Source organism: Eleutherodactylus coqui, chromosome 1 (genome assembly GCF_035609145.1).
Source record: "Eleutherodactylus coqui strain aEleCoq1 chromosome 1, aEleCoq1.hap1, whole genome shotgun sequence".
In the NCBI taxonomy this organism is placed as follows: domain Eukaryota; kingdom Metazoa; phylum Chordata; class Amphibia; order Anura; family Eleutherodactylidae; genus Eleutherodactylus; species Eleutherodactylus coqui.
This window is the reverse complement of record NC_089837.1, coordinates 465,730,988-465,754,704: the sequence shown is the minus strand read 5'-3', so window position 1 is coordinate 465,754,704 and position 23,717 is coordinate 465,730,988. Positions and strand designations below refer to the sequence as shown.

Sequence of the window (23,717 nt, the reverse complement as noted above, 5' to 3'; positions counted from 1 at the left end):
GACTGCTACAGCCAATCACTGGTTACTGCTGTGGCTAGTGATTGGCTGCAGCAGTCACATGTCCTGGTCAGCAGCTACCAGGAAGTACAGAGTAGCTGTGAGGCAATTTGTGGTAGTGGGAAAACCCCTTTTGTTCTCCTAGATAACATGGTAAAAACTTTTTTCTTTCATTTCTCTCTTAGGCTAGATCTAGGCTTATCCCAGACTTGAATTAATATATTGTCCAACCCGTCTGCTGGGCGTTTTTTCCAAGTATCTACTACTCTTTCAGTTACATAATATTTTCTATTGCTGACAACTGTGAAGTGGTTCTTGTTTTACATACACTTACAAAGTTGAAACCCATTAACTTCAGTCAGGTAACCTGCTCAGTAGTGAGGTCTCACATTTGGCGGTAATAGAGACATTGAGACTGTAAGTACACTTCAAAACTTTTTAACTTAATAACCTTACAGAGCAATTTGCTGCAAGTTGTTCCTGTAAAATGTCGAAACAAGTCACAAATTAGTAAAAGAAAGTCTAGAGAAATTGCAGATAAATATCACTCTCATCAGCTCAAATTAGATGACACATAACAGAGAATAGCGCAAACATAAGCCCTAACACAAAGCTAAAAGAACATGCTTGTGTTCGAGCTTGTATACAGTTAATTCTTCATATTGTGTATGCCTTCCTTTTGTATCGATGACAGCTTGCAGTCTTTAGTGACAGTTTCAGCGAGGCGGTTTATTTTGACGTGATAAAGTCCATTCCTTTAAGCAAAACTCCTCTACCGCCTGTACGCTCTTTGGTTGTCTAGCATGAAATACTACAAACATGTCAACTACAAGGGCCCGCCTCCTCATTTTATGTGGCCTGCCGGCCTTGCAGCGTTCTACTCACCCAGTCTGCAGGTCTGGTTTGACAGTGGCAGGGGAGTCTGACTGCCGACCTCTTTCACCCCCCCCCCCCCATCATCTGGGTGTGCTGACCTGTACGCAGCACAGACACCGAGGAGAGAGGTGAGCGGTCGCAGAGTGGAATGCTTGTAGGGATGTTGCCCAGCCCAAGGAAAATCGGGAGGTCACTATTACTACTGGGAATAATATAGGGGTCACTCATTATTACTGGGGCCAATATAGTGGAAACTATTACTACTGAAACCACTATGGGGTACACTATTAGTGCTGGGGCCACTGTGGTGGTCACTATTACTACTGGGGCCACCTGTATAGGGGACAATTACTACTTGGGCCACTATGGGGATCAATATTACGGTACTACTGGGACCACTATGGTGGAGCCTATTACTACTGGGGCCACTAATACTACCATGGACACTATGACGGACACTTCTAGGGCTTTTTCACACGGGAGTAAGTGCATTTCAGTTTCACAAATATGCCGCGTATTTGCACAACCTTAAATCGTTTACTCCTGCTTTGTCTTGTCTTTATGTGTCCAAATACACTGCGTATTTGCACACACAAAAGAGAACACAGATGGGCCAAACAATTGCACACGTAATACGCTGGTCAAATACACTTGTGTGAAGAAGCCCTTACTATACAGTATTACAATCAGCCCTTTGCAGGCAGCCATAAGGCTGACATGGCTCTCAGTGAAAATGAGTTTGACCCCCCTGTGCTACAAGTATCTTACAAGCCGCCACTAAGGGCCATGTGCATCTATGCAAGTAGTTAAAGATCCCGATGCTTACCCTTTATCTCAACTGTTTAATACGGTTGGTATTTTATTTATATATAGTAATAGTGTTCTTTCAGATGACTACTGATGACTTATTTGGGGTTGTACCACCATCTGTAATATCTGACCCTTCAGAGAAGCCTACAAGACTATTGTTAAATTGACAGTGGGTAACTTTTTACTGAATTGATTGAATCAGAAATAATTAACAAAAGTGTTAAATGTATAGTACAGTATGGCCGAAAATGTAGTCGTTATTACATGAACTCATTACATGTACACTCATATTCATTTCAATAGTCTAAAATGTGATTGTTCTCAGCAAGAGAAACCACGTAGTCTTGTAGATATGATACCTTTTAATGGCTAACAAAAATACATGATGTAATAATAGCGAGCTTCCGAACCAACGCAGGGTTCTTCTTCAGGCTTATGGATTGGATCTGAAGAGGCATGGATATTTATGCATACTTATAACATACATACTTATGACAAGGCACAGATATGGATGTGATTGGTTCGCACTTAAAAGGAATTCTGCAACAGCAAACAAACTTTTTTTGTCTAGGCACCGATAGAGGAGTGAAAGTTTTATGGTCCCTAAATTACTGTTGGAGAGGGGGAGAGGTCAGCAGGCTAGAATTGCTACAAGAGATACACAAACATTTTTAGCTAAACGCTGATAAGGGAGTGAAAGTTAATGGTCCCTGAATTACTGTTGATGGGGGGTCTTATCTGTATAATAAATGTCTCACACTTCCCATTCACGCATAAATCCTGGGGAATAATTTAACCCAGTATTCAGCGTGTCAAAGGTTGTTATCAATTTATATTCCCAAATTCTTCTGTGGTTTTGTGACTTGAAACCACCCTTCAATATCAAAACTCTCATATCTCCTATGTCATGTCCATGGTTAGAGAAGTGTTCGGCCACAGGTAATTCTCTTTTTCTGTGTTCAATCGTGTGGCGATGGGATCTCATCCTGGCTTTCAGTTTCTGTCCTGTTTCTCCAACATAAAGCCCCCCAACAGGACATTTACTGCACATGATCAGGTACACCACATTGGACGAGGAACATGTGAATGTCCCCTGGATCTTATAGTCCTGCTGTGTGTTGGGGATCCGTATCCTGTCCGCAGTCAGTATATGTGAGCAGGTCTTACAGCTCCTTACATTACAGGGATAAGTTCCTTTTTGTGTGTCAGAGGGTAATGCACTCCTGATTATAAAGTTCCTCAAGTTAGGAGGTTGCCTGTAACACAGAAGCGGAGGGTCCGGGAATATGGTTTTCAGACGGTCATCCTTGTGCAGGGTATGGTGGAGTTTTCTTGCGGTTTTCCTTAGTATCTCTAGTTGCGGATTGTAGGTCACTACTAGAGGCACACGATTGTTTCTTTCCTTCTCCTTGTATTGGAGTAGTTGATTTCTGGGTATCCTGGTGGCTCTGGTGATTTGGTCATCAATTGAGGTGGGATGGTAGCCCTGATTTATAAATGTTCTTTTAAGATGGTACAAATGTTCCTCTCTGTCTGTTGGGTTGGAGCAGATCCGGTTGTATCTGATGGCCTGGCTGTAGACAATGGACTTTTTGATGTGTTTAGGATGGAAACTGTCCCATCTGAGGTATGTGGGCCGATCAATCGGTTTTCGGTATAGGGATGTCTGTATTGGGTTGTTTGAAATCAGTTGATTTCTGTATGCGAGTAGCGTAATGTCAGTTTTATGGTGGGGTGGAATGCATTGAATCTTTCATGGAATTTTATTAATTCTTGTTCGGTGTTGGTCCAGATGATCATGATGTCATCAATGTAGCGGAAGTAGGCCAATGGTTTGCTGGGGCAAGAAGCCAGAAAGTCACTCTCCAGTTTTGCCATAAAAAGGTTGGCATATTGCGGTGCCATTTTACATAAGTATGTATGTTATAAGTATATATAAATATGCATGCCTCTTCAGATCCAATCCATAAGCCTGAAGAAGAACCCTTCGTTGGTTCGGAAGCTCGCTATTATTACATCATGTATTTTTGTTAGCAATTAAAAGGTATCATATCTACAAGATTACGTCGTTTCTCTTGCTGAGAACAATCACATTTTGCTCTACTGGCTAACACGGTACCAGATCTTTGTTTTCATTATTTCAATAGTCTAACACATCACTGCCCTTTAGGTCGTTCTTTTATGTTAGGAAACAATGAGTACTACAAAACTGTTATGTGAAAACAAAGTTCTCAATTTTTGGAGTCACGGGACTCTTCCAGTGGCAAGTTAGCACTAATTTCGATATTGGTATCATTTTACACATTGACAAGATTTTGAATTGCAGAGAGAATAACGGTGATCCAAAAAATAACAGGAATCAGAAACTGAATCCCAAAAGGGTTCTATTATTAACACTTCTGAAGAATAGTCCTCTGCAACCACAACTTCTCTAAAAGGTTAATGGCAGATTCACGTGGATAAAGTGCACATGATTGGGTTTGAGATGTATGGAAATTATTTTCATTGCTGACTCAAATGAAAGTCTGTATCTTTAAATGTTAGGCTTATTTAAGAATTCATTTTCAAGTAGTCTTCTTAAAGGGGTTGTATGGCCATTTTTTCATTAATGAGCTATCTCTTGATAGGCCATCAGTGGTTGGTGGACAACAGTCTACCGCTCAAGACCCCCATCCATCAGCTGATTGTTTGGCCTGCGGAGGGGACTGGATGTTGTCATAAGGGCGGAGGTGCAAGCGCAGGCTTCACTATCATTGAAATCAGGGGTAACCACAACCAGCTGCCAGGTCACTGTAGGGGAAATGTAGTATTTCATGATGGCCGTTCTGTAATATAACGACAGCTTAAAGTCTGTCAGAACTTGTGTCTCATAAAGGGGCATTGAAACACTTTAATAAGGCCATCATTGAATCTCCTCTTACTGACCTATCTCTAAGGTGAACATAAACATAAGTGTAAACCATACCTGAGTTTTCAACAAGTTTTCTAAAAATATGATAGGTTCTCCTTACCCTCTAATTTGCATCTATTTGCACCCTGTTTTACATTTGTAAGTTCTAATTTTCAGGTGGTCTTCCCTGTTTAGCTGTCCTGCTGTTTGCAATCCACTTTCAGACTGGGGGACATATAGCAAGTCTAGCATTCTGCCAGTAGTTCACTGTCCTGTACTTTCTTGCTTTTACTTTTCATGCTGTTCCATTGCAATGCTTACTTCCTTTGCTCTGTTACTCGGGTCCAATCAGCTTGGGGGCAGTATCTAAATGCCCACCCCTCTGCTTTCCCAGAACCGCTGTAGGAGCTGGACATTCAGAGACATTATGGTCAAATGTTTAGTAAACCCAATTTAAGGTACACACACATTCGCTGTAACAGTAGGAGAGCTCCTTTCAAATTGATCAAAACAGATTATCTCAATCAAAAATATAATTTCCCATGTGGAATTTAACAAAGAATTATCATTTTTGCTCACCGATAATCCTTTGGAAAAAAACAAGGCCATATTTAAAAATTTCTTTCAATAGTCGCTAGTTTCTCAATGTATGTGATGCAGTCAGCCATTGCACAAATGATCATTTCATGAAAGAATGTTCCGCCGTCAAAGATCATTCAGCCAATGAAAGATCATCCGGCCATTACCCAGTGTCATAGAACATGGTGTGGCCAGTTTGAACAGCTGTAATGACCATCATCCATTAAGATGTATACGACTGTGTCGATGAAACGATCATTCACAAGACAAAAGCTGCCATACACTTTAGAAGTAGGTTGAAGGTTGAACAACTTTTGAACAATCAATCATCTGGTGAACAATTGATTCATTGACACGGCCATACATATTTTAGTCCCTATTCGCAATTAGTTGTTTTAATTGGTCATACTTATTAAATGACCTCATATGAGGGACAACAGATGTTTTAGAAGAACCCAAGATCTTGTATCTGAGTAGTGGATGAGAATTTCGAATGTGGCCAACTTCTTTTCTGACAATCTATGATGGTTTGGCTAAAACGATTGTTCTAAAATTTTACTTGCTAAACAATTGTTTTAGTAGAAATCTTCTATTTTCTCTAACTTTAGTCTAATCTGTATGGGCACCTTCAGGCCACTCTCACACAGGCCCTCGGAAAAACGCTGCAATTTCACTTTCGTTTTCCTTTTCATTTCTGCGTCCGACAGCAGGTTTTAGCGCACCCCATCATTGTGATGGGTGATGAGGTGTGCTAAACGCAGCAAAATAGAGCAGACGGCGCATGTCTGCGGGGCCCTATTGAAATCAATGGGCGCGTTATACCGCGATTGTTCAAAACTCTGCGGTAAAAAGCGCGCGTGTGAGAGTGGCCTGAGTCTAAACAACTGACAAACTAGTTGTAGAAAGCAGGAGATATCTCCGTTAAAGCATTACACCAATGATTCCCAACCTAATAGCACTGACTGACTGTGCCTGCAGTACCAGGATCAGCCACAACTGTTTGTACAGCACTGTATCTTTGTATACAAACAAGGAGATGTGGTGCTCAATGGATCGCCATGGCCCATTCATTCAGCTGTTCATAAGGGATGAGAATAGTGGCGCATGATAAGGGTTGTGGCACATCCTAGAATAACTATCCATATAATAAGTAAATTCTTATATATTGAATATTTCCATTTGTACCATCATTACTTTATTTTGGTATTCCTTTTTTTGCCTTCTCAGTTCCTTTAATTTTTCTTGGAATACTGTAAGTCAGTGTAGATGGTAACATACAATTTACACTGCACTTATTTATAATCTTGTGGTTCAACACACACATAAAAAAGAGGTTGTACTGTAACGCCAGAGTGGAAAATGCAACAGCATTTGCTCTAAATAACCCATATTTTCCCTCCTCGTTGCGGTCCGTCTTCTCTCCAAGTACACTCGTGGTTATTATGAATAACATGATTTCCAGCGCTGAGGCATTTTTAGACATTCATGTGGCACCTTCATAGCCGTTCGTAAAACCAACCCTGGTTCTCTCATTGGTTCAAAGTGCTTTTTGTCAAAATTTATGGTCTATGTCCCATTTTGTTTGTTATGCTCTTAAATAGACGCTAACCAGCCTGCCATACGCGTGTTTGTCTGTGGGCACCGCTTCCTGTTTTGTTATTTGCCGTATATTATTATTGATTTTATTTTTAACAAGGGGAACATTTTGTATCCCTCCACTTATGATCAAGTGTTACATTGTACTTTTGCGTAACACAGCAAATGCATTTGCTACAGACTTTCGGTTTACTATATATAGGATTTCCATCTCAGCCTTTTCTTCTTGTTTTTTTTTAGGCTAAATGTAGGTGTAAAAGGACTTTTAAAATGTAATTCTGAAGCAGAGCACTTGGATGACCCGCCGTGCCCCTCGCGGGTCCATTCACTCCGGCAGTCATTCAGTTAGAGGGCTTGTTTCTTCACTAAAGTGTACAAATGAAACAGATTATTTGTTGCGCGGCGAGAAATTCATATTCCTGCTTATTTCCTCTTGCAGTAAACAGGTTATATTGCGGACAGAAGACTTCTTCCATATTTATAAGGGTTGATCACATTGCTGATGTCGCTTTGGGTTCGAGTTCAGCAAAATAACATAAAAGTGTTAATTATTGGAAATATATAAATGATATTTGCAGCGTGAGATTTGGATGCTTATCAGGGCACCAATGGATCATCTAGTGGCCCCCCCAGACTCCGACACAGTAATGGGCCAGCAGAAGACAACACTATTTGATATAGATTTACATTTATGCTTGCATATCGTGTGAGTACAGCGGAAGTATCACCAACCACTGCCGGATGCGTCATCCCCCAATGCCAGCGCGTCATGCGCTGTACTGCGTATGTGCCCCGGCTCAGCGGGCGGGATTCAAGCTGTGGATCCGGAGAGAGGTGAGTATGGGGTCTTTGGGGGGTGCTGTGGTGGACTCCGCTGCGATATTTCGCTGGCGGAGTCTGTCACGGCTGTGGGCATGAGGCCTGAGTTGACAACTGGATGTTACTAGTTGATGGGAGTGTCTCTGCACACTGTGATATGGTCCAGCTAGTACTAATGGTACCGCTGACAGTATTGGACAGTGTAGGGACACACCCCACTGACACTATAAGGCCTCATTCACACAATTTCATGCCGGGCGCATTGAAGAATAGCCACGATCAAGTGCCAAGATTAATTAGCGTTTTCCCGTCAATTCATACGGTTGTACCGTAGGAAAAAAAACGCTGCAGCACAGAATTCTGTCGGTCGGCAGAAAGCTTCGTAATGACTTCTAATGCTTAAATAGAGCTAGCTGTCGTCTTTCCCGAGCACCAGCCGCAGGTAAACTCCCTCCCTTTTTTTTCAACCCCAATAGAAGTCTATGGGAGCCTCCAGTGTTTTTCGTCAAAAGATAGGTCAAGACCTATGTTTTGACGTGTGAAAAATCAGTGACTGAAGACGGTCCGTGATTTGACAATTTAACAGTGCTGTTTTTTATTTTTCACTCACTCGAAAATCGTTCATGTCAATGAATTGCATTGGAATCCAATGCTTCACATGGTAGCGATTTGCGGCGGCAGTGATGACTCCATCAGTCATCTATCAAATACAAGGGGTTTATCCTTCATTTAAGGCTAGGGAGAACTATAACTGTTTTCAACTGTATGCAGAAATGATGGTGTATATAGAACTGCTATCAATAATAACTTCAGAGTAATCCCAGCTTTTTCACATGCGTTTGCCTTCATCGATGCAAGAAATGGAAACTAGAGCCATCAGCCGGTTTGTATTCTTGCAATTTTATCTTAATATTCAGCGAATTGTTGCTTTTCATTTTCCAGTAATGTCCTTTATAGCACCATAACCTATATACAAAGCTGATAAGACATATCAACGATGCATTAGGACTCTTTACACACAGATTGTCTCTATGGTTTCCCATTGATTTACGGTTTTGTGATCTGTTTACTTTCTTAGGAGAAGCATGAAGAGGAAGGCGGTTTTCACTTGTCCTTTTAACGGTGACTGCAGAATAACCAAAGATAACAGACGGCATTGCCAGTCCTGTCGGCTGAAGCGTTGTGTTGATATAGGCATGATGAAGGAATGTAAGTAGATACAAAACAGTATAGAATGTTACCATTTTAAAGAGAGGACTCCTAATATTGGGGCTGGTTGCAGTGAAAAGCTGACATTTTTCGTATGGCTGACTGGCATTGGTTCCTATAGTTGTTTCAAAGACTATAGAGAGTGTAAGGTAGGGTTTGCCAACTGTTTTAGCACCGGGAGAACCATTGAAAACAAATTCTCAGGGAACACCTAGTAATTAATTAGTATTATGCAAGACACCAAACCTGAAATTAATTCAGACCCCAGATGTTAGACCTCAAAACTAATTTGCCCCATTCTGCAAAGTTAGTTTAGATCCCAGACTCCAAAATTAGTTCAGACTTTATGCAGTAAGATGAATTCTATAGTTATAGCTGAGTTTAGAGAGCGTTTCTGTGTGCGCCCAGAACGCTGTCTTTTCTCCTTAGGGAGACTTATAAGGCCGTGCATGCTCCTCTGGGTAATATATGCAAATAAGGGAGATGTGTGCGCCCAGCATATCCATCCTGAGGTTCCGACTGTATGGGCAAAAAGACCACGCAGGCAGAAACTTGGACGGAACTCTAGTCTTTCATTACGGAAACAGCGACCAACGCTGCATGGTCTATTACATGATACCATCTGGCACAAATGTTGCAAGCTAATGCAAATCTCCTGAAACTGAAGCTAAAGCTTTACAGTTTTGGTCTCAGTTTTAGTAATAAAAGGGTATGGTTCCGTCTGCATGGTGTTTTCAACAATCCAGATGGATCCCAAATGCTTTGTGAACCCAGCTCCATTCATACCCCAGAAATCAGACTCCAGTACCCAAGTCTTTAGGTCCCAGGTCTAAATTCTTTCTGGAGTACTTCCTCAATGTGTCAGACCTCCTTCCTCACACAGCAGCCCCGTTTCTGGGCTTAAAGGAAAGGTGTCATCAGAAAATGACCCACTGTCTAAACTAGATTTTTGTTAGGCTGCTTTCTCACAAGCGTACTTTTGCTCCATATTAGTTCTTTGTTGGAGGAACGGAAATACGGAGCTATGTTATATCTAAAGGGCTAATCACAGCATGATCCATTCTTTTGTATTTGCTTCCTCGTTTGTATGATAAAAATACAGAGGGAAATACAGATGAAAATGTGAAAACATACGGGAGCGCAGTGATGTCATTATCGCTCAAAGTTCATTCAAACAAATGGAATAGAATGTGGAACGCCGAGGGAGAAGCCCGTAATCCAGCAGTGAGCTCTGCCTGTATGAGTGCTAACGGTGACATCAGCACTTGTGCAGGCGTTGAGAAGAATGTCATCCCGTCTAAATGGAACGTAACACGGATCCGTAGTGCGGATACGTATTTATACGCTCGTCTGAAACTGACCTAAAACACATCCTTACAGAATTCTTCTCAATTTTTTTTTAGTTTTCAATGTCAAGATGGATATTTAAAAAAAAACCAAAAAAACCCCAGAACATTTAAAATTTTTCATACTGACAACTAATAGTAATCTGACACTTCCTGTTCTGTAGAGAGAACATTTTCATAGTCCTCTCATTATTGTCATAGGCAGGATTACAATGAAAGATAACACCTATATGTAGATATCCATTCACAATTTGTGATGTCACAGCTCACCTATTCCCCCTCCCTGCATAATGACCTCTGCAAGGTCATAGAGCATTCCTAGAACAAGCTCCCATAAAAGTCAACGGGTCCCCTCCCATCCATTATGTGAATAGCCTATGAGGCTGCTGTAAAGCATATTTCTGCAGCTCAATAGTCATGTGCAGACAACATAATAAAAAAGTCTACAATCAGAAGAAATTAACAGATCAGAAAAATGTAATATGTTTCACTATCTGGTTTAAATTACTAAAAAATTAGGTGATACATTCTCTTTGAGTGTGGTCTGGGGCACTGAGTGGATGAAGGGCCGGGGCAATAGGACTCCAAGGAAAGGAAGAACAGCAGGACTGCAAAGTGTGTTGCGAGTCAGAACGGACTGATTCAGTCTTTTTTGCACTGCATGTGTCACCAAATGGAGTAGTCACAATGTGCTTTGCTGACTGGCATAAAACCAGTCTAGGACCACCGACAGTGTCACTACTAAGAAGTAGAGTGATGGTCCTTGAATATTTGCCCCAAGCAACATGTGAAAAGCATTAATGGTCCAGTTTCAAGTATTGATGGCCTCTCCTCAGAGTAAGCCATCAATACTACATCGACAGGGTCCATTGCCTGGGACCCCTGCCAGTCAACTGTCTGCTTGGTCAGTGCACTTGTGCACTGATCTGATTACTGCAGGAAGCAGACAGCTCCATTCCCGCTGCTGTGGCCAGGCTTAGCATTGCAGGCAAACTCTATTCATGAAGTTCAATGAGAACTTTGCGTGTAATACCAAGCCTCCTTACTGCAGTGGGAATGGAACCATCTGCTCTCTACACAAGTGCACCGACCCAGCAAAGAGCTACTCAGTGAGGGTCCCGAGTGGCAAATGCTTGTTAATGTATTATTGGTGGCCTATTTTAAGGATAGGCCATCAATAGTTTAAAGCTGGACAACCCCTTTAATAATACAAACATTCAGACTGAGAGAGAACAGATAAAGTCAAAGCAAGTTTGTCATTTGATACAACTTTCCGTGTGTTCACTATAGAGTACAACAATGATTAGAGTAATTGAGGTTTTAGTATCAAAGTGCAAGGTATCCTGTCCTACAATGTTAAGTAAACTAATGTTAACAAGTAATTTGCTTCATTAGTATACCAGTCAGCTGCACTGACCATATTAAAAACACATCCACGTCCTTATCATAGTCTTCAGCTACTTGGACATGTTCCCTCAAGTTAATTAGTAAACATGGTTATAGACCACTAATTTATTAAAGCACAGTAATCCGGACAGATAAAAATAGAAACTGACATGGAATGTTTGATAAGAAGTCACGTTTTGAAGGTTTTTAATTATTGACATTGGTTTTGGTTACCTAGATTACATTAAAAGCGCTTTTAAGGGTGTGTACAGAAGAGAGAATTTGACACAGATTTTTCTGCATGGATTCCACCTGTTGCCCCCCGCCCTACTTACTGCAGGCTTATTGCACCCCCCACAAGTGAGGAGGAGATTGAATGGAGCGACGCATCTTCTCCCTGGCTCCCCGGCACTCTATTGTAGCATTTCTTCTGGCTGGGGATTTAAAAAATCCTCGCCCTCTGAAAGCGCTACCTCTGATTGGCTGAGTGCTATGACCAATCAGAGGCAGTGCTCAGCTATCATTATTGAATGGCTGAGAGCTGCCTCTGATTGGTCATAGCGCTCAGTCAATCAGAGTCAGTGCTTTCAGGGGGCGGGGATTTTTAAATTCCCGTCAGAAGAAATGCTACGGAAGAGTGCCAGGGAGAAGACACGCCGGAGCTCTAAAAGCACTGCTAGGTGGTATTTCAAGCCCTTTCCTGAATATTCCTGTGGAGGTTGCCTTTATCCCATTGCAGCGCTGGCCCCATTGAAAGCAGTGGTATAGCATCGTGGTCTTCTGCCAATGCACGGAGCTTCGCTCACGCGCATTTGGCAGATCCGTGGAGCGTATTTTTTTGGTGTACATAGGTGCACACAATAATTGCTCGTCTGACTTCGGCCTAGAGCAGCAAAAATAAGTGTAGCTTTAGGTATGAATGGATTAGGTAAAAAATATAATCATAAACACTTTGTACATGAAAAACCTCCTATTGGATTGACATTAGGCTCGCTGCTCTGTTTTTTCCCCTTTATCCCCTAAGGGACCTGGCACTTTTCAGCGATTTTATCCTTGTATTCGTTTTATGGCCTTATATATTTTTTTCCTGGCTTCTCAAAATTATTTTTGCTGCATTTGTTTTCTCATCAAGTATAGTAGGACTACTTTAATACCTTTTTTTCCACTGATTTTTTTTCTATTCATTTATTTTATTAGGAGTAATGTGTAGAAAAAGTTTAAAAAATTTTTTTTTAAATTTATGTTTCTTTATTTTAACATCAGTATAATTATTTTAACAATAAAGTACAGGAATAGGTTTGCTATTTTGCTTCACACATTTTGATATATAATTCGTATAATATTGGATCACAGGGCAGATATGGCGACTGTTTAGGTTGGCGTTAGAGATGAGCGAACGTACTCTTTTCGGGTGTTTTTGCACTTAAGAATCGCTTTTTCCGAGTAACGGACTACTCGGACGAAAAGATTCGGGGGGCGCAGGGGGTGAGCGGGGGGTTGCAGAGGGGAGTGGGGAGAGAGACAGAGCTCCCCCCTGTTCCCCACTGCTACCCCCGCTCCACCACGCCGCCCCCGGCGCCCCCTGAATCTTTTCGTCCGAGTAGTCAGTTACAATAACACCCGAAACGAGTACGTTCGCTCATCTCTAGTTGGCGTCTGCCAGGAGTAGTTTTCTTTTTTATGTATATTTTTGTTTTATTCTATAATTGTTGTAACTTTTTTTTCACATGTATGTCCCCTATGATGTCTTATAAAACCTCTGGGCGACAAACAATTTTTAAAAATTCTTTTACTTCACACTTTACCAGTGTAACAGGAGCATCCATAGGAGCTCCAGTTACAGGAAAAAAACACCCCCCTAGTGTGACAGTAGTCACTGTCAATGCTTTGCTGGGGTCTGCTAGGACCCTGCAGCTCTGGCATGTCAGGGGTCACCGGCGATCACGTGATCGCCAAGTCCTATGCAGGAAGCAGCACTACTCATTGAGTGCTATGTAGCCTGTATAACAGCTTGTCTTCTCCTCTGGGTCTTTGGTTGTTAGATTGCAGGATCAGGAGCTTGCATTTTTACTATCAACCAGGATTAAAGCCCAGGACCAAGTGCCATATACTTAGGACGCTTAAAGAGACTGTCATCTAAATTTGTACCTAATATAAGACCAGCATATTACAGACACGGATCTGTGCTCTAAAAAGATATATTCTGCCAGTTGGCACAGTTCATGATGTGTTTTCCTCCTAAGTATTTTGTAGTATTCCTTCATCGCTCCTATCATTCGCACAGCCGAATTATTTGTGTTCCCTTATGGCTGATAGGAGTGCAGACTTGTATCTTTCAGACAGATCCCCTTTGAAGACAATCTACCATCACATTTATACTGCAGTCTCAGAGGGCAGCATAAGGTACTGACCGGCATGCTGACTGCAACACTATGTCTCTCTTATGTATCTGTGCAGCAGTTTATCTGTAGCAGCTACACATTGAAGACTGCAGGAAGTAGTCCTTAAAGGGGTTGTCCCGCGGCAGCAAGTGGGTCTATACACTTCTGTATGGCCATATTAATGCACTTTGTAATGTACATTGTGCATTAATTATGAGCCATACAGAAGTTATAAGAAGTTTTTCACTTACCTGCTCTGTTGCTAGCGTCCTCGTTCCCATGGAGCCGACTAATTTTCGGCGTCTAATGGCCAAATTAGCCACGCTTGCGCAGTCTGGTCTTCTTCTTTTATCAATGGAGCCTCTCGTGCAGGATGCCGGCTCCGTGTAGCTCCGCCCCGTGCCGATTCCAGCCAATCAGGAGGCTGGAATCGGCAATGGACCGCACAGAAGCCCTGCGGTCCACCGAGTGAGAAGATCCCCGCGGCCATCTTCAGCCGGTAAGTAAGAAGTCACCGGAGCGCGGGGATTCAGGTAAGCGCTCTCCGGTGTTCTTTTTTAACCCCTGCTTCGGGGTTGTCTCGCGCCGAACGGGGGGGGATGTTGAAAAAAAAAAAAAACGTTTCGGCGCGGGACAACCCCTTTAATATTCATAAGCTCCACCCACTCCACCCTCTAGTCACTAATTGACAGCTCGCTGCCTATATCTGTGCAGATGGCTGGCAGTCAGTAGTCGGAGGGTGCAGCTCACGAATATTGAGGACTGTTTCCTATAGTCCTCTGTGTGTGTGCAACTGCTACTGAAAAACTCATTCTCAGATACAGAAGACAAACCTGTTGCTGCAATCCCTTATGCTGTTCTCAGAGGAAGCATTACATTACATTGACTTATGATCACGTCATAATTTCTGTAACACAACTGGATAACTTCCGTTCTGTGTGTAATATCCCCTCCGTCTTATTAGTGCAAAAGTGGGATGTAAAATGTGTGCATTATAGCGCTATAATGTATGGGTTTACAACGTGAATAATGCAACGTGTAGACTAAAACATTCTGATTGTATTATAAAGGAATGATGCAATATCCTTTATCTCTCCTATTAGTTTCCAATGTATCAACAGGTTGCAGCGTTGTCAGACTCAAGGAGTATCTTCTAGGGACTCCTCAGAAATGACAGAACATTTGATTCAACAGAACTTTTTAATTTTGTTCCTTCATGCAATTATACTGAATCTCTGAAGTACACTAACATATCTAATTATATTTCTTTTTAATCCACCCTTGCAACAATTAGCCTTTTAAGCTCTAAGTACAAATATAAGTCTTTCCTTGTCTTTTAGAAAAAATAAAAACTTCCCCAAGGCTGAAGGCATGAGTGTATCCTGATTCATTAGGTCTGCTTTCACTTATGTGTTTCTTAAGGGGGTTTTCCCATTTTAATTGTCTTTGGAATAAAATAGCAAAATAGACAATACTCGCCTCTCTTCCGCCCTCCTGAGCGGTTCCAGCGTCCCTCTTGGTATGTATCTCCAGCGGAAGTAAGGTGACAGCCGCAGCCAATCAGAGGCTACAGTGTCATCGGTTGTTCTGCACTCACATCCTGGGACGGTGACGCTCTGATGGGGCATGGCTCTGCCTGCCTGTTCCCCCATACATAGACCCACATAATTGCTATAGTAGACTGTGAGTAGCACCATAACCGTAACAACCAAAGCAGTGGGTTGCAAAATGCAAGGCAAAGCTATATTCTGAGAACATAGTGAAGAAAGGGCCCGGAGGGATGTGAGTGGTTACCTCAAAAATGTCAGTATTAATCCTATTAACAATTCTTCTTGAACATAAGTTTTCTTTGCTGATAATTTACCAAACTTCATAAGCCATCCAAACCACATTTAACAGGCACGGATATGTTGCCTTTCTTCTGTCTTGGAGATCACAGTTGCACGGTTCCTCCCACGGGAGGGGAAGGATCTCTCCTTTTTATTTGATTCGTTTTCAGAGCGAAGTATGAGTGCTTCCTTTCTTTGATATACAAGGAGTACTTTTCGATGTTATCATGTAGTATCTTTTCCTTTGTTGGGAACTCTGGATCAGAGGCAAATGTTTTGGCCCTATCTATTGCTTCTGAAGGAAGTTTTGTATTTTTGTCATGTGTAATCCTCTCCTCATCCAGGAGTAGTTTAATCAATCTGAGGGAACTTTCAGTTGCCTCTCTTTCCCATTTTATAAGAAAATCGGGGTTACGACACCATGCTGGCCCCTCGGGACTATTTTATACTCCAGATATTTTTGATATGGGTGTATTCCCTGTAGACCGTCGTTAGATGTTTGAAACAAGTTTTAATTGAGGTACCGTGTGACTGAGGACAGAATTCTTTGTCTGAAAAAACAGAATGAGCTTCTGCTAACCATAGACTAGTATCTATATTTGAGGATACAAATCCTGCCATTTACACAGTTAATTCAGAGCTCACAGTTGCAGGGGAGTAGAAAAATTTTTAGACCGCTATCACTGACAAACTCCTTTAAACATAACCTTTATTAAAGTCTTTATAAAAACTGAGGGGGAGCGGCTTAAATACATAGACAACACAAACAATTATTGCGCAGAGACAGGCAATCTGCGCAATGTGTGGATCAATAATTGGTTATGTTTTCTTGTACAACTGAGGTACTACCAATCATTAAAGTGAACTTAGAACGATGATGGTCTTTGGACGCATATGGAGGGAACTCCCAAAATTTGGATTCCCTGACCACTAGAGTACTGCCTGTTCGCCCATGATTGAAATAAAATAGGCCCGTCCACAAACGTAAGGAATAGCAAAGTTAAGAAAAGGGTGAAAGCAGAACCAAGGCTATAGGATGATTTTTTAAAACCCAAAGTGGTTTTTATTTCTAGAAAACCCTTAAGTACAGAAGTCTGATTCACCATCCACCAGATAAATGATGGTAGGTATTGCGTGAAGGACAAATCAGACCCAAGGCCCCAAAATAATTTGTAGTCCTAGTACGGTTTTACTTTTTAGATACTCCTTCAATAAAACTGTCCGATGCACCAGCAGACAAATATGTAGTGTCTCAAATGCACCAAGAAGCAGATATATAGTGGCTCGAAAAGCAGGTATATAGTGGCTCGACGCGTTTCTGTCGTCGTCACGACTCATCAGGAGCCTCAATAGATAGAATGTTATTATAGGGTTAAGGTAATACTGATGTCCAGAACTACCTGAGAGTAAATCCTAAAGGTGAGGACAGTGCCTAATAGAAAATTATAATGCCTGGTAAGGACACAGGCTACCAAATCCTAGAAATGGTCCTATGAAAAAATGAGGGCAATACCCTATACTGCTAGGAGCAGCGGTTCCCAATTGAGGTGCGTATCCACTTGCCGGACGCAGGTATTACTAAACGGGTATAGATAGACCCAGCAAAATCTGCTTGTGATATAAAATTGGATAACAAACAACCCCCCTCCTAAGATTCCCAAGCACAGAAAACACTGCAAGGAACTAAGAAGGAGCACCAATTTTTTAGCCAAGTATTGCCTCTGTCATTGAACGTAAGAAATTGTATAGGTAAGGGAACCTAAAATAATAAAGACAAAGCCTAGCAGCATCTCCAGCCCTGAAGGTAGACTGGAGGCATATGCAGCAGGGTGGAACAAATGCTGTCTTATAGGGCCAGACCGGGCCCTGCCTCTTGGGGGTAAGTATCCCTTCCACCAATCAAATGAATAGTCCCCGCCCTGGTTGTCAATTAGTAACCTGATAATGTAGAAGACTATAGTATTTACATCCAAGGAAAGGTTCATGTCTCAACTAGACAATAGGTATCATTATACCTTCCATCCGATTTACCCCTAGTGTTTACCGATGTGCAGGAGAGTAAATCATTGTAGCATTAACCTGCCGAGAAAATGCGTTCATGTGACGTGCGTCATCATAAGGTATTGCCCATTGATGGTGTGACGCGCAGTGTCATAGAGTACCGCCCATCACGTGACGCGCAGCATCATAGGGTACCGCCCATTGGCCCAATGATGTGACCTGTGTCATAAACTGTAACGGATGGTGCGGTCATGTGATGCGTAGCGTCATGGGGTGCCGCCCACAGGTCCGATCATGTGACTTACGTTGTCACAGAACGAAGGACCCTCCCATGCAGTCATGTGGTACACAAGGGGCTGGTTCCAAAATAGGTTACAAAGCCTCCCACTGTAGTAGGCGGAGAGGGGCGTGTTGTTTACAGACCAGCCCTTAGTACTCCTTAGCGCTGTGCCGCTCACGTCATCCCATAAGCCTACAATCAGCCTATATGATAAGGGATGGCAATCCCATAGTATAGGGAAAGAATATGAACAAAATCAGCATTCTGTTAATCAGGTCAATAGTGCCAGGTCATATGATCTTGTAGCTGACCAAAATGACAGATGCTTAAGTATATAGGAAGCATTGAATGACACCTGGTAGTCGCAGAAATCTGATGATTTGGCAAAACGAGACACAACAAGGTGCCCACCAAGAACCGTTGCAGTATCGGATGACGATAGGATGTAATGAATGGTCAATATACACATAATTGATAGAGGATGGTGTTACAATACGTCAGGTTACCAATAGTACAATAGTGTTTTAATACGTAGGACCAAACTGGAATTTGGCCAATCCAATACAGGTGACCAAAAGACTACCTGACGGTCTGGACAAGTAGAAAGGCCAAAAGTCTAGGGCATAATATGCATAAATAAAGAGATGTAACCCTAGATGCTAGTGGGTTACCAAGTAAGGGATGTATGAATAATACGTTTAGAGAGGGAAGGGAGGACGCAGTGCGTCACTGGGATTGATTTAGGGTGTATATATAGCTCAATCCTAAATGACAAAGAACTCAGTCATGAAAATCTTAATGAAAGTGTTTCATTTATGCCTTGTGATTGTTGACCATCTTTGTGGAAAATCCATTAGGCTTCCTTTTGAAGCAGTCGCTTATTGATGCTACCTCTTCAACCACAAGACCGAATGGACTCAATGCCCTGGAATTTAAGTTTTTGCAGGTCTCCATCGTGGACGTCGCGCATATGGCAAGCCAACGGCGTCACTTCTCCTCTTCTGATGTTACCCACATGGCCCAAGATGCGGCGTCTAAACTGTTGGATTGTCTTGCCCACGTAGTTACGTGGGCAAGGACACGAGGCCATGTAGACGAGATTAGAGGATTTGCAATTGAACAGCTATCTAATCTTAAATATTTTGCCCGCCGAAGCACTTCGAAAAGAGTCCCCTCTCAAGATAAATTGGCATGCCTGGCAGTCACTACATGGAAAAGTTCCAAGTGGTCTGAATGCCCCTAACCAAGTCTGCTGGGAAAGTGCTGCAAGGTGGCTTTTAACAACCCTGTCCTTGACATTTCTACCCCTCCTAAAAGTTATAAGTGGGGTATCTGGAAGGATATCCTTTAGATCACTATCAGATTTCAAAATGTGCCAATATTTGCCAAGTAATTTTCTGATCGCAGGTACCCCCTCATCGAACGTCCCGATAATTCTGGTGGTATGATCTAGCAATTTTGCGCGAGAAACCAGTAGCTCATGCCTTTTTTGTTGTTGGGCAAATTGAAATGCTTCATCAACTACCCCAGCTGGGTAACCCATTTGGAGAAATCTATTGCGGAGTTTATTGCCCTCCACCCTGAAATCTTGTTCCGAGGAGCAGTTTCTACGAATACGCAGGAACTGCCCCTTTGGAATGTTCCTACGTAGGGGCAGTGGGTGTGCACTGTGCCAAGATAGAAGGCTATTGGTCGCTGTCTATTAACGATGAAGGGTAGTCCTTAGTGTACCGTGAGGGGATTTAGAGATTTTGATGTCCAAGAAAGAGATGGTAGCTTCCTGGATTTCTGAAGTTCTTTTCAGATTGATCTCATTTGTGTTCAGAATTCGGACAAATTGGAAGAAGGAGTCAGCGGTTCCATTCCATAGCAATAGGACATCGTCAATATACCGAATCCACAATAGGATTTGACAGGTCCATGAGGCGTTGGTATCAGAGAAGACTATCTGTTCCTCCCACCAGCCCTGGAGCAAGTTGGCATAGGATGGGGCACAGGAACTCCCCATCACGGTGCCGCTGAGCTGGTGGAGGAATCTGCAGTTGAATAAGAAATAGTTGTGTGTGAGTATGAAGGAGAGCATATGATTAATGAAAATGTTGTGTCTGGAAAAAGAAACTCTTCTTTGTTTGACATAGTGATCCACTGCTCTCAAGCCTGGGTCATGGGGGATTGAACTGTATAAGGAGTCTATGTCCATACTTGCTAAAAGTACATTAGGTTCAAGTGTAATTCCCTCCAATTGGCGCAGGACGTCAGTGGTGTCTTGTACAAAAGAGGGTAATGCTTCTACGAAGGGACGTAAGATTTTATCAATATAGATTCCACTTGGTTAGGTAAGGCTACCCACCCCCGAAATTATGGGTCTCCCCTTAAGTGGATCTAGCCCCTTATGGACTTTCGTAAGCGTGTAGAAGGTAGCCGTTCTTGGGTGGGATGGCAATAGAAAGTTATACTCTGCTTCATCAATGAGCTTATGTTCTTTGGCTTCATTGAGTAGTGATTTTAGAGTCCTCCAAAAAATGTCCGTGGGATCACTGTGTAAAACTCTGTAAGTAGATTTATCCCCTAACAGATCATTACACATTTTAATGTACCCCTCGCGTGACATGACCACTACATTCCCACCTTTATCCGACTCCTTGATAAGAATATCGATATCTTTTTCCAGTGCATTTAATGCCTGTAGTTCATCTGATCTCAGATTACTTCTACTACTTACCCTATCTGGCATATCTTTAATTTATTGTAATATAATGTTTTCAAAGATACCGATATACGGCGATTGCCCTTGTGGGGGTAGTTTGGTACTCTTAGGTTTTAATTCAGTGAATGGACCTTGTCCTAATGTACATAATCCTTCCTGTTCTAACTCTTCCAGAGTCCTAAGTCCCCCTAGATCACCAGGATCCAGTCCGAGATTGGTTAGTGTAGTGCGATCTTGTACGGTGAATATCTTTTTCCATCTGATTTTGCGTAAGAAGAGGGCCATGTCCTTTGTCCAACCGAACCTGTTCGGACAGCTCAGTGGGACAAAGGACAGGCCCCTCTCCAAAGCGCTCTGTTCCCCGGCAGATAGTGTTCTAGATGAAAGATTAACAATTCTCATCTTATCAAAGTCTTCAACCTGTGTGTTAGTTGAATCTAGCAAAGTGGTTTGTGGCTGATGAGATTGCTCAATCGGTCTACAAGGAATAGGATCTAGATGGGTCCCGTCGTTCCCTTAGGAAATACTGTCCGATGGGTTGTTCTAAAAAAAACCCTGATAGTTTGGGATCTTCCTCTGCCACGTCCCCTAAAAGGATTTCTGTTACGGTTCCTCCTACCGGAGGGGAAGGATCTCTCCTTTTTATTTGGTTAGTTTTCAGAGAAATCCCCTTCCGACGAGCTTAGATTAGAACCTGATCTTCCATCCGTAACTTTATAAGCCTTGTTGTCCTTGAAATCCTGAAGATCTCTAGCGAAGTATGAGTGCTTCCTTTCTTTGATATACAAGGAGTACTTTTCGATGTTATCATGTAGTATCTTTTCCTTTGTTGGGAACTCTGGATCAGAGGCAAATGTTTTGGCCCTATCTATTGCTTCTGAAGGAAGTTTTGTATTTTTGTCATGTGTAATCCTCTCCTCATCCAGGAGTAGTTTAATCAATCTGAGGGAACTTTCAGTTGCCTCTCTTTCCCATTTTATAAGAAAATCGGGGTTACGACACCGTGCTGGCGGGAGTAAAGGGGAACGTAAGCCCCTCGGGACTATTTTATACTCCAGATATTTTTGTAGTCCCTGAAGCTTCCACCAACTCTGGGTGTATTCCCTGTAGACCGTCGTTAGATGTTTGAAACAAGTTTTAATTGAGGTACCGTGTGACTGAGGACAGAATTCTTTGTCTGAAAAAACAGAATTAGCTTCTGCTAACCATAGACTAGTATCTATATTTGAGGATACAAAATCCTGCCATTTACACAGTTAATTCAGAGCTCACAGTTGCAGGGGAGTAGAAAAATTTTTAGACCGCTATCACTGACAAACTCCTTTAAACATAACCTTTATTAAAGTCTTTATAAAAACTGAGGGGGAGCGGCTTAAATACATAGACAACACAAACAATTATTGCGCAGAGACAGGCACTCTGCGCAATGTGTGGATCAATAATTGGTTATGTTTTTTTGTACAACTGAGGTACTACCAATCATTAAAGTGAACTTAGAACGATGGTGGTCTTTGGACGCATATGGAGGGAACTCCCAAAATTTGGATTCCCTGACCACTAGAGTACTGCCTGTTCGCCCATGATTGAAATAAAATAGGCCCGTCCACAAACGTAAGAAATAGCAAAGTTAAGAAAAGGGTGAAAGCAGAACCAAGGCTATAGGATGATTTTTTAAAACCCAAAGTGGTTTTGATTTTTTAGAAAGCCCTTAAGTACAGAAGTCTGATTCACCATCCACCAGATAAATGATGGTAGGTATTGCGTGAAGGACAAATCAGACCCAAGGCCCCAAAATAATTTGTAGTCCTAGGAGGGTTTTACTTTCTAGATACTCCTTCAATAAAACTATCCGATGCACCAGCAGACAAATATGTAGTGTCTCAAATGCACCAAGAAGCAGATATATAGTGGCTCGAAAAGCAGGTATATAGTTGCTCGACGCGTTTCTGTCGTCGTCACGACTCATCAGGAGCCTCAATAGATAGAATGTTATTATAGGGTTAAGGTAATACTGATGTCCAGAACTACCTGAGAGCAAATCTTAAAGGTGAGGTCAGTGCCTAATAGAAAATTATAATGCCTGGTAAGGACACAGGCTACCAAATCCTAGAAATGGTCCTATGAAAAAATGAGGGCAATACCCTATACTGCTAGGAGCAGCGGTTCCCAATTGAGGTGCGTATCCACTTGCCGGACGCAAGTATTACCAAACGGGTATAGATAGACCCAGCAAAATCTGCTGGTGATATAAAATTGGATAACAAACAACCCCCCTCCTAAGATTCCCAAGCACAGAAAACACTGCAAGGAACTAAAAAGGAGCACCAATTTTTTAGCCAAGTATTGCCTCTGTCATTGAACGTAAGAAATTGTATAGGTAAAGGAACCTAAAATAATAAAGACAAAGCCTAGCAGCATCTCCAGCCCTGAAGGTAGACTGGAGGCATATGCAGCAGGGTGGAACAAATGCTGTCTTATAGGGCCAGACCGGGCCCTGCCTCTTGGGGGTAAGTATCCCTTCCACCAATCAAATGAATAGTCCCCGCCCTAGTTGTCAATTAGTAACCTGATAATGTAGAAGACTATAGTATTTACATCCAAGGAAAGGTTCATGTCTCAACTAGACGATAGGTATCATTATACCTTCCATCCGATTTACCGCTAGTGTTTACCGATGTGCAGGAGAGTAAATCATTGTAGCATTAACCTGCCGAGAAAATGCGGTCATGTGACGCGCATCGTCATAAGGTACCGCCCATTGATGGTGTGACGCGCAGTGTCATAGAGTACCGCCCATCACGTGACGCGCAGTGTCATAGGGTACCGCCCATTGGCCCAATGATGTGACCTGTGTCATAAACTGTAACGGATGGTGCGGTCATGTGATGCGTAGCGTCATGGGGTGCCGCCCACAGGTCCGATCATGTGACTTACGTTGTCACAGAACGAAGGACCCTCCCATGCAGTCATGTGGTACACAAGGGGCTGGTTCCAAAATAGGTTACGAAGCC

The 23,717-nt window shown here is 42.3% G+C and overlaps 1 protein-coding gene across 1 annotated transcript in view; it reads left to right on the top strand.

The window, feature by feature from the left end:
- The window catches only part of VDR (vitamin D receptor), a 133,018-nt gene that overhangs the window by 67,310 nt on the left and 41,991 nt on the right, over positions 1 to 23,717 (top strand). The window contains exon 4 of the mRNA XM_066584329.1: positions 8,646 to 8,776. Coding sequence (XP_066440426.1) covers positions 8,646 to 8,776 — 131 coding nt within the window. The remainder of the gene's footprint in view (positions 1 to 8,645; positions 8,777 to 23,717) is intronic.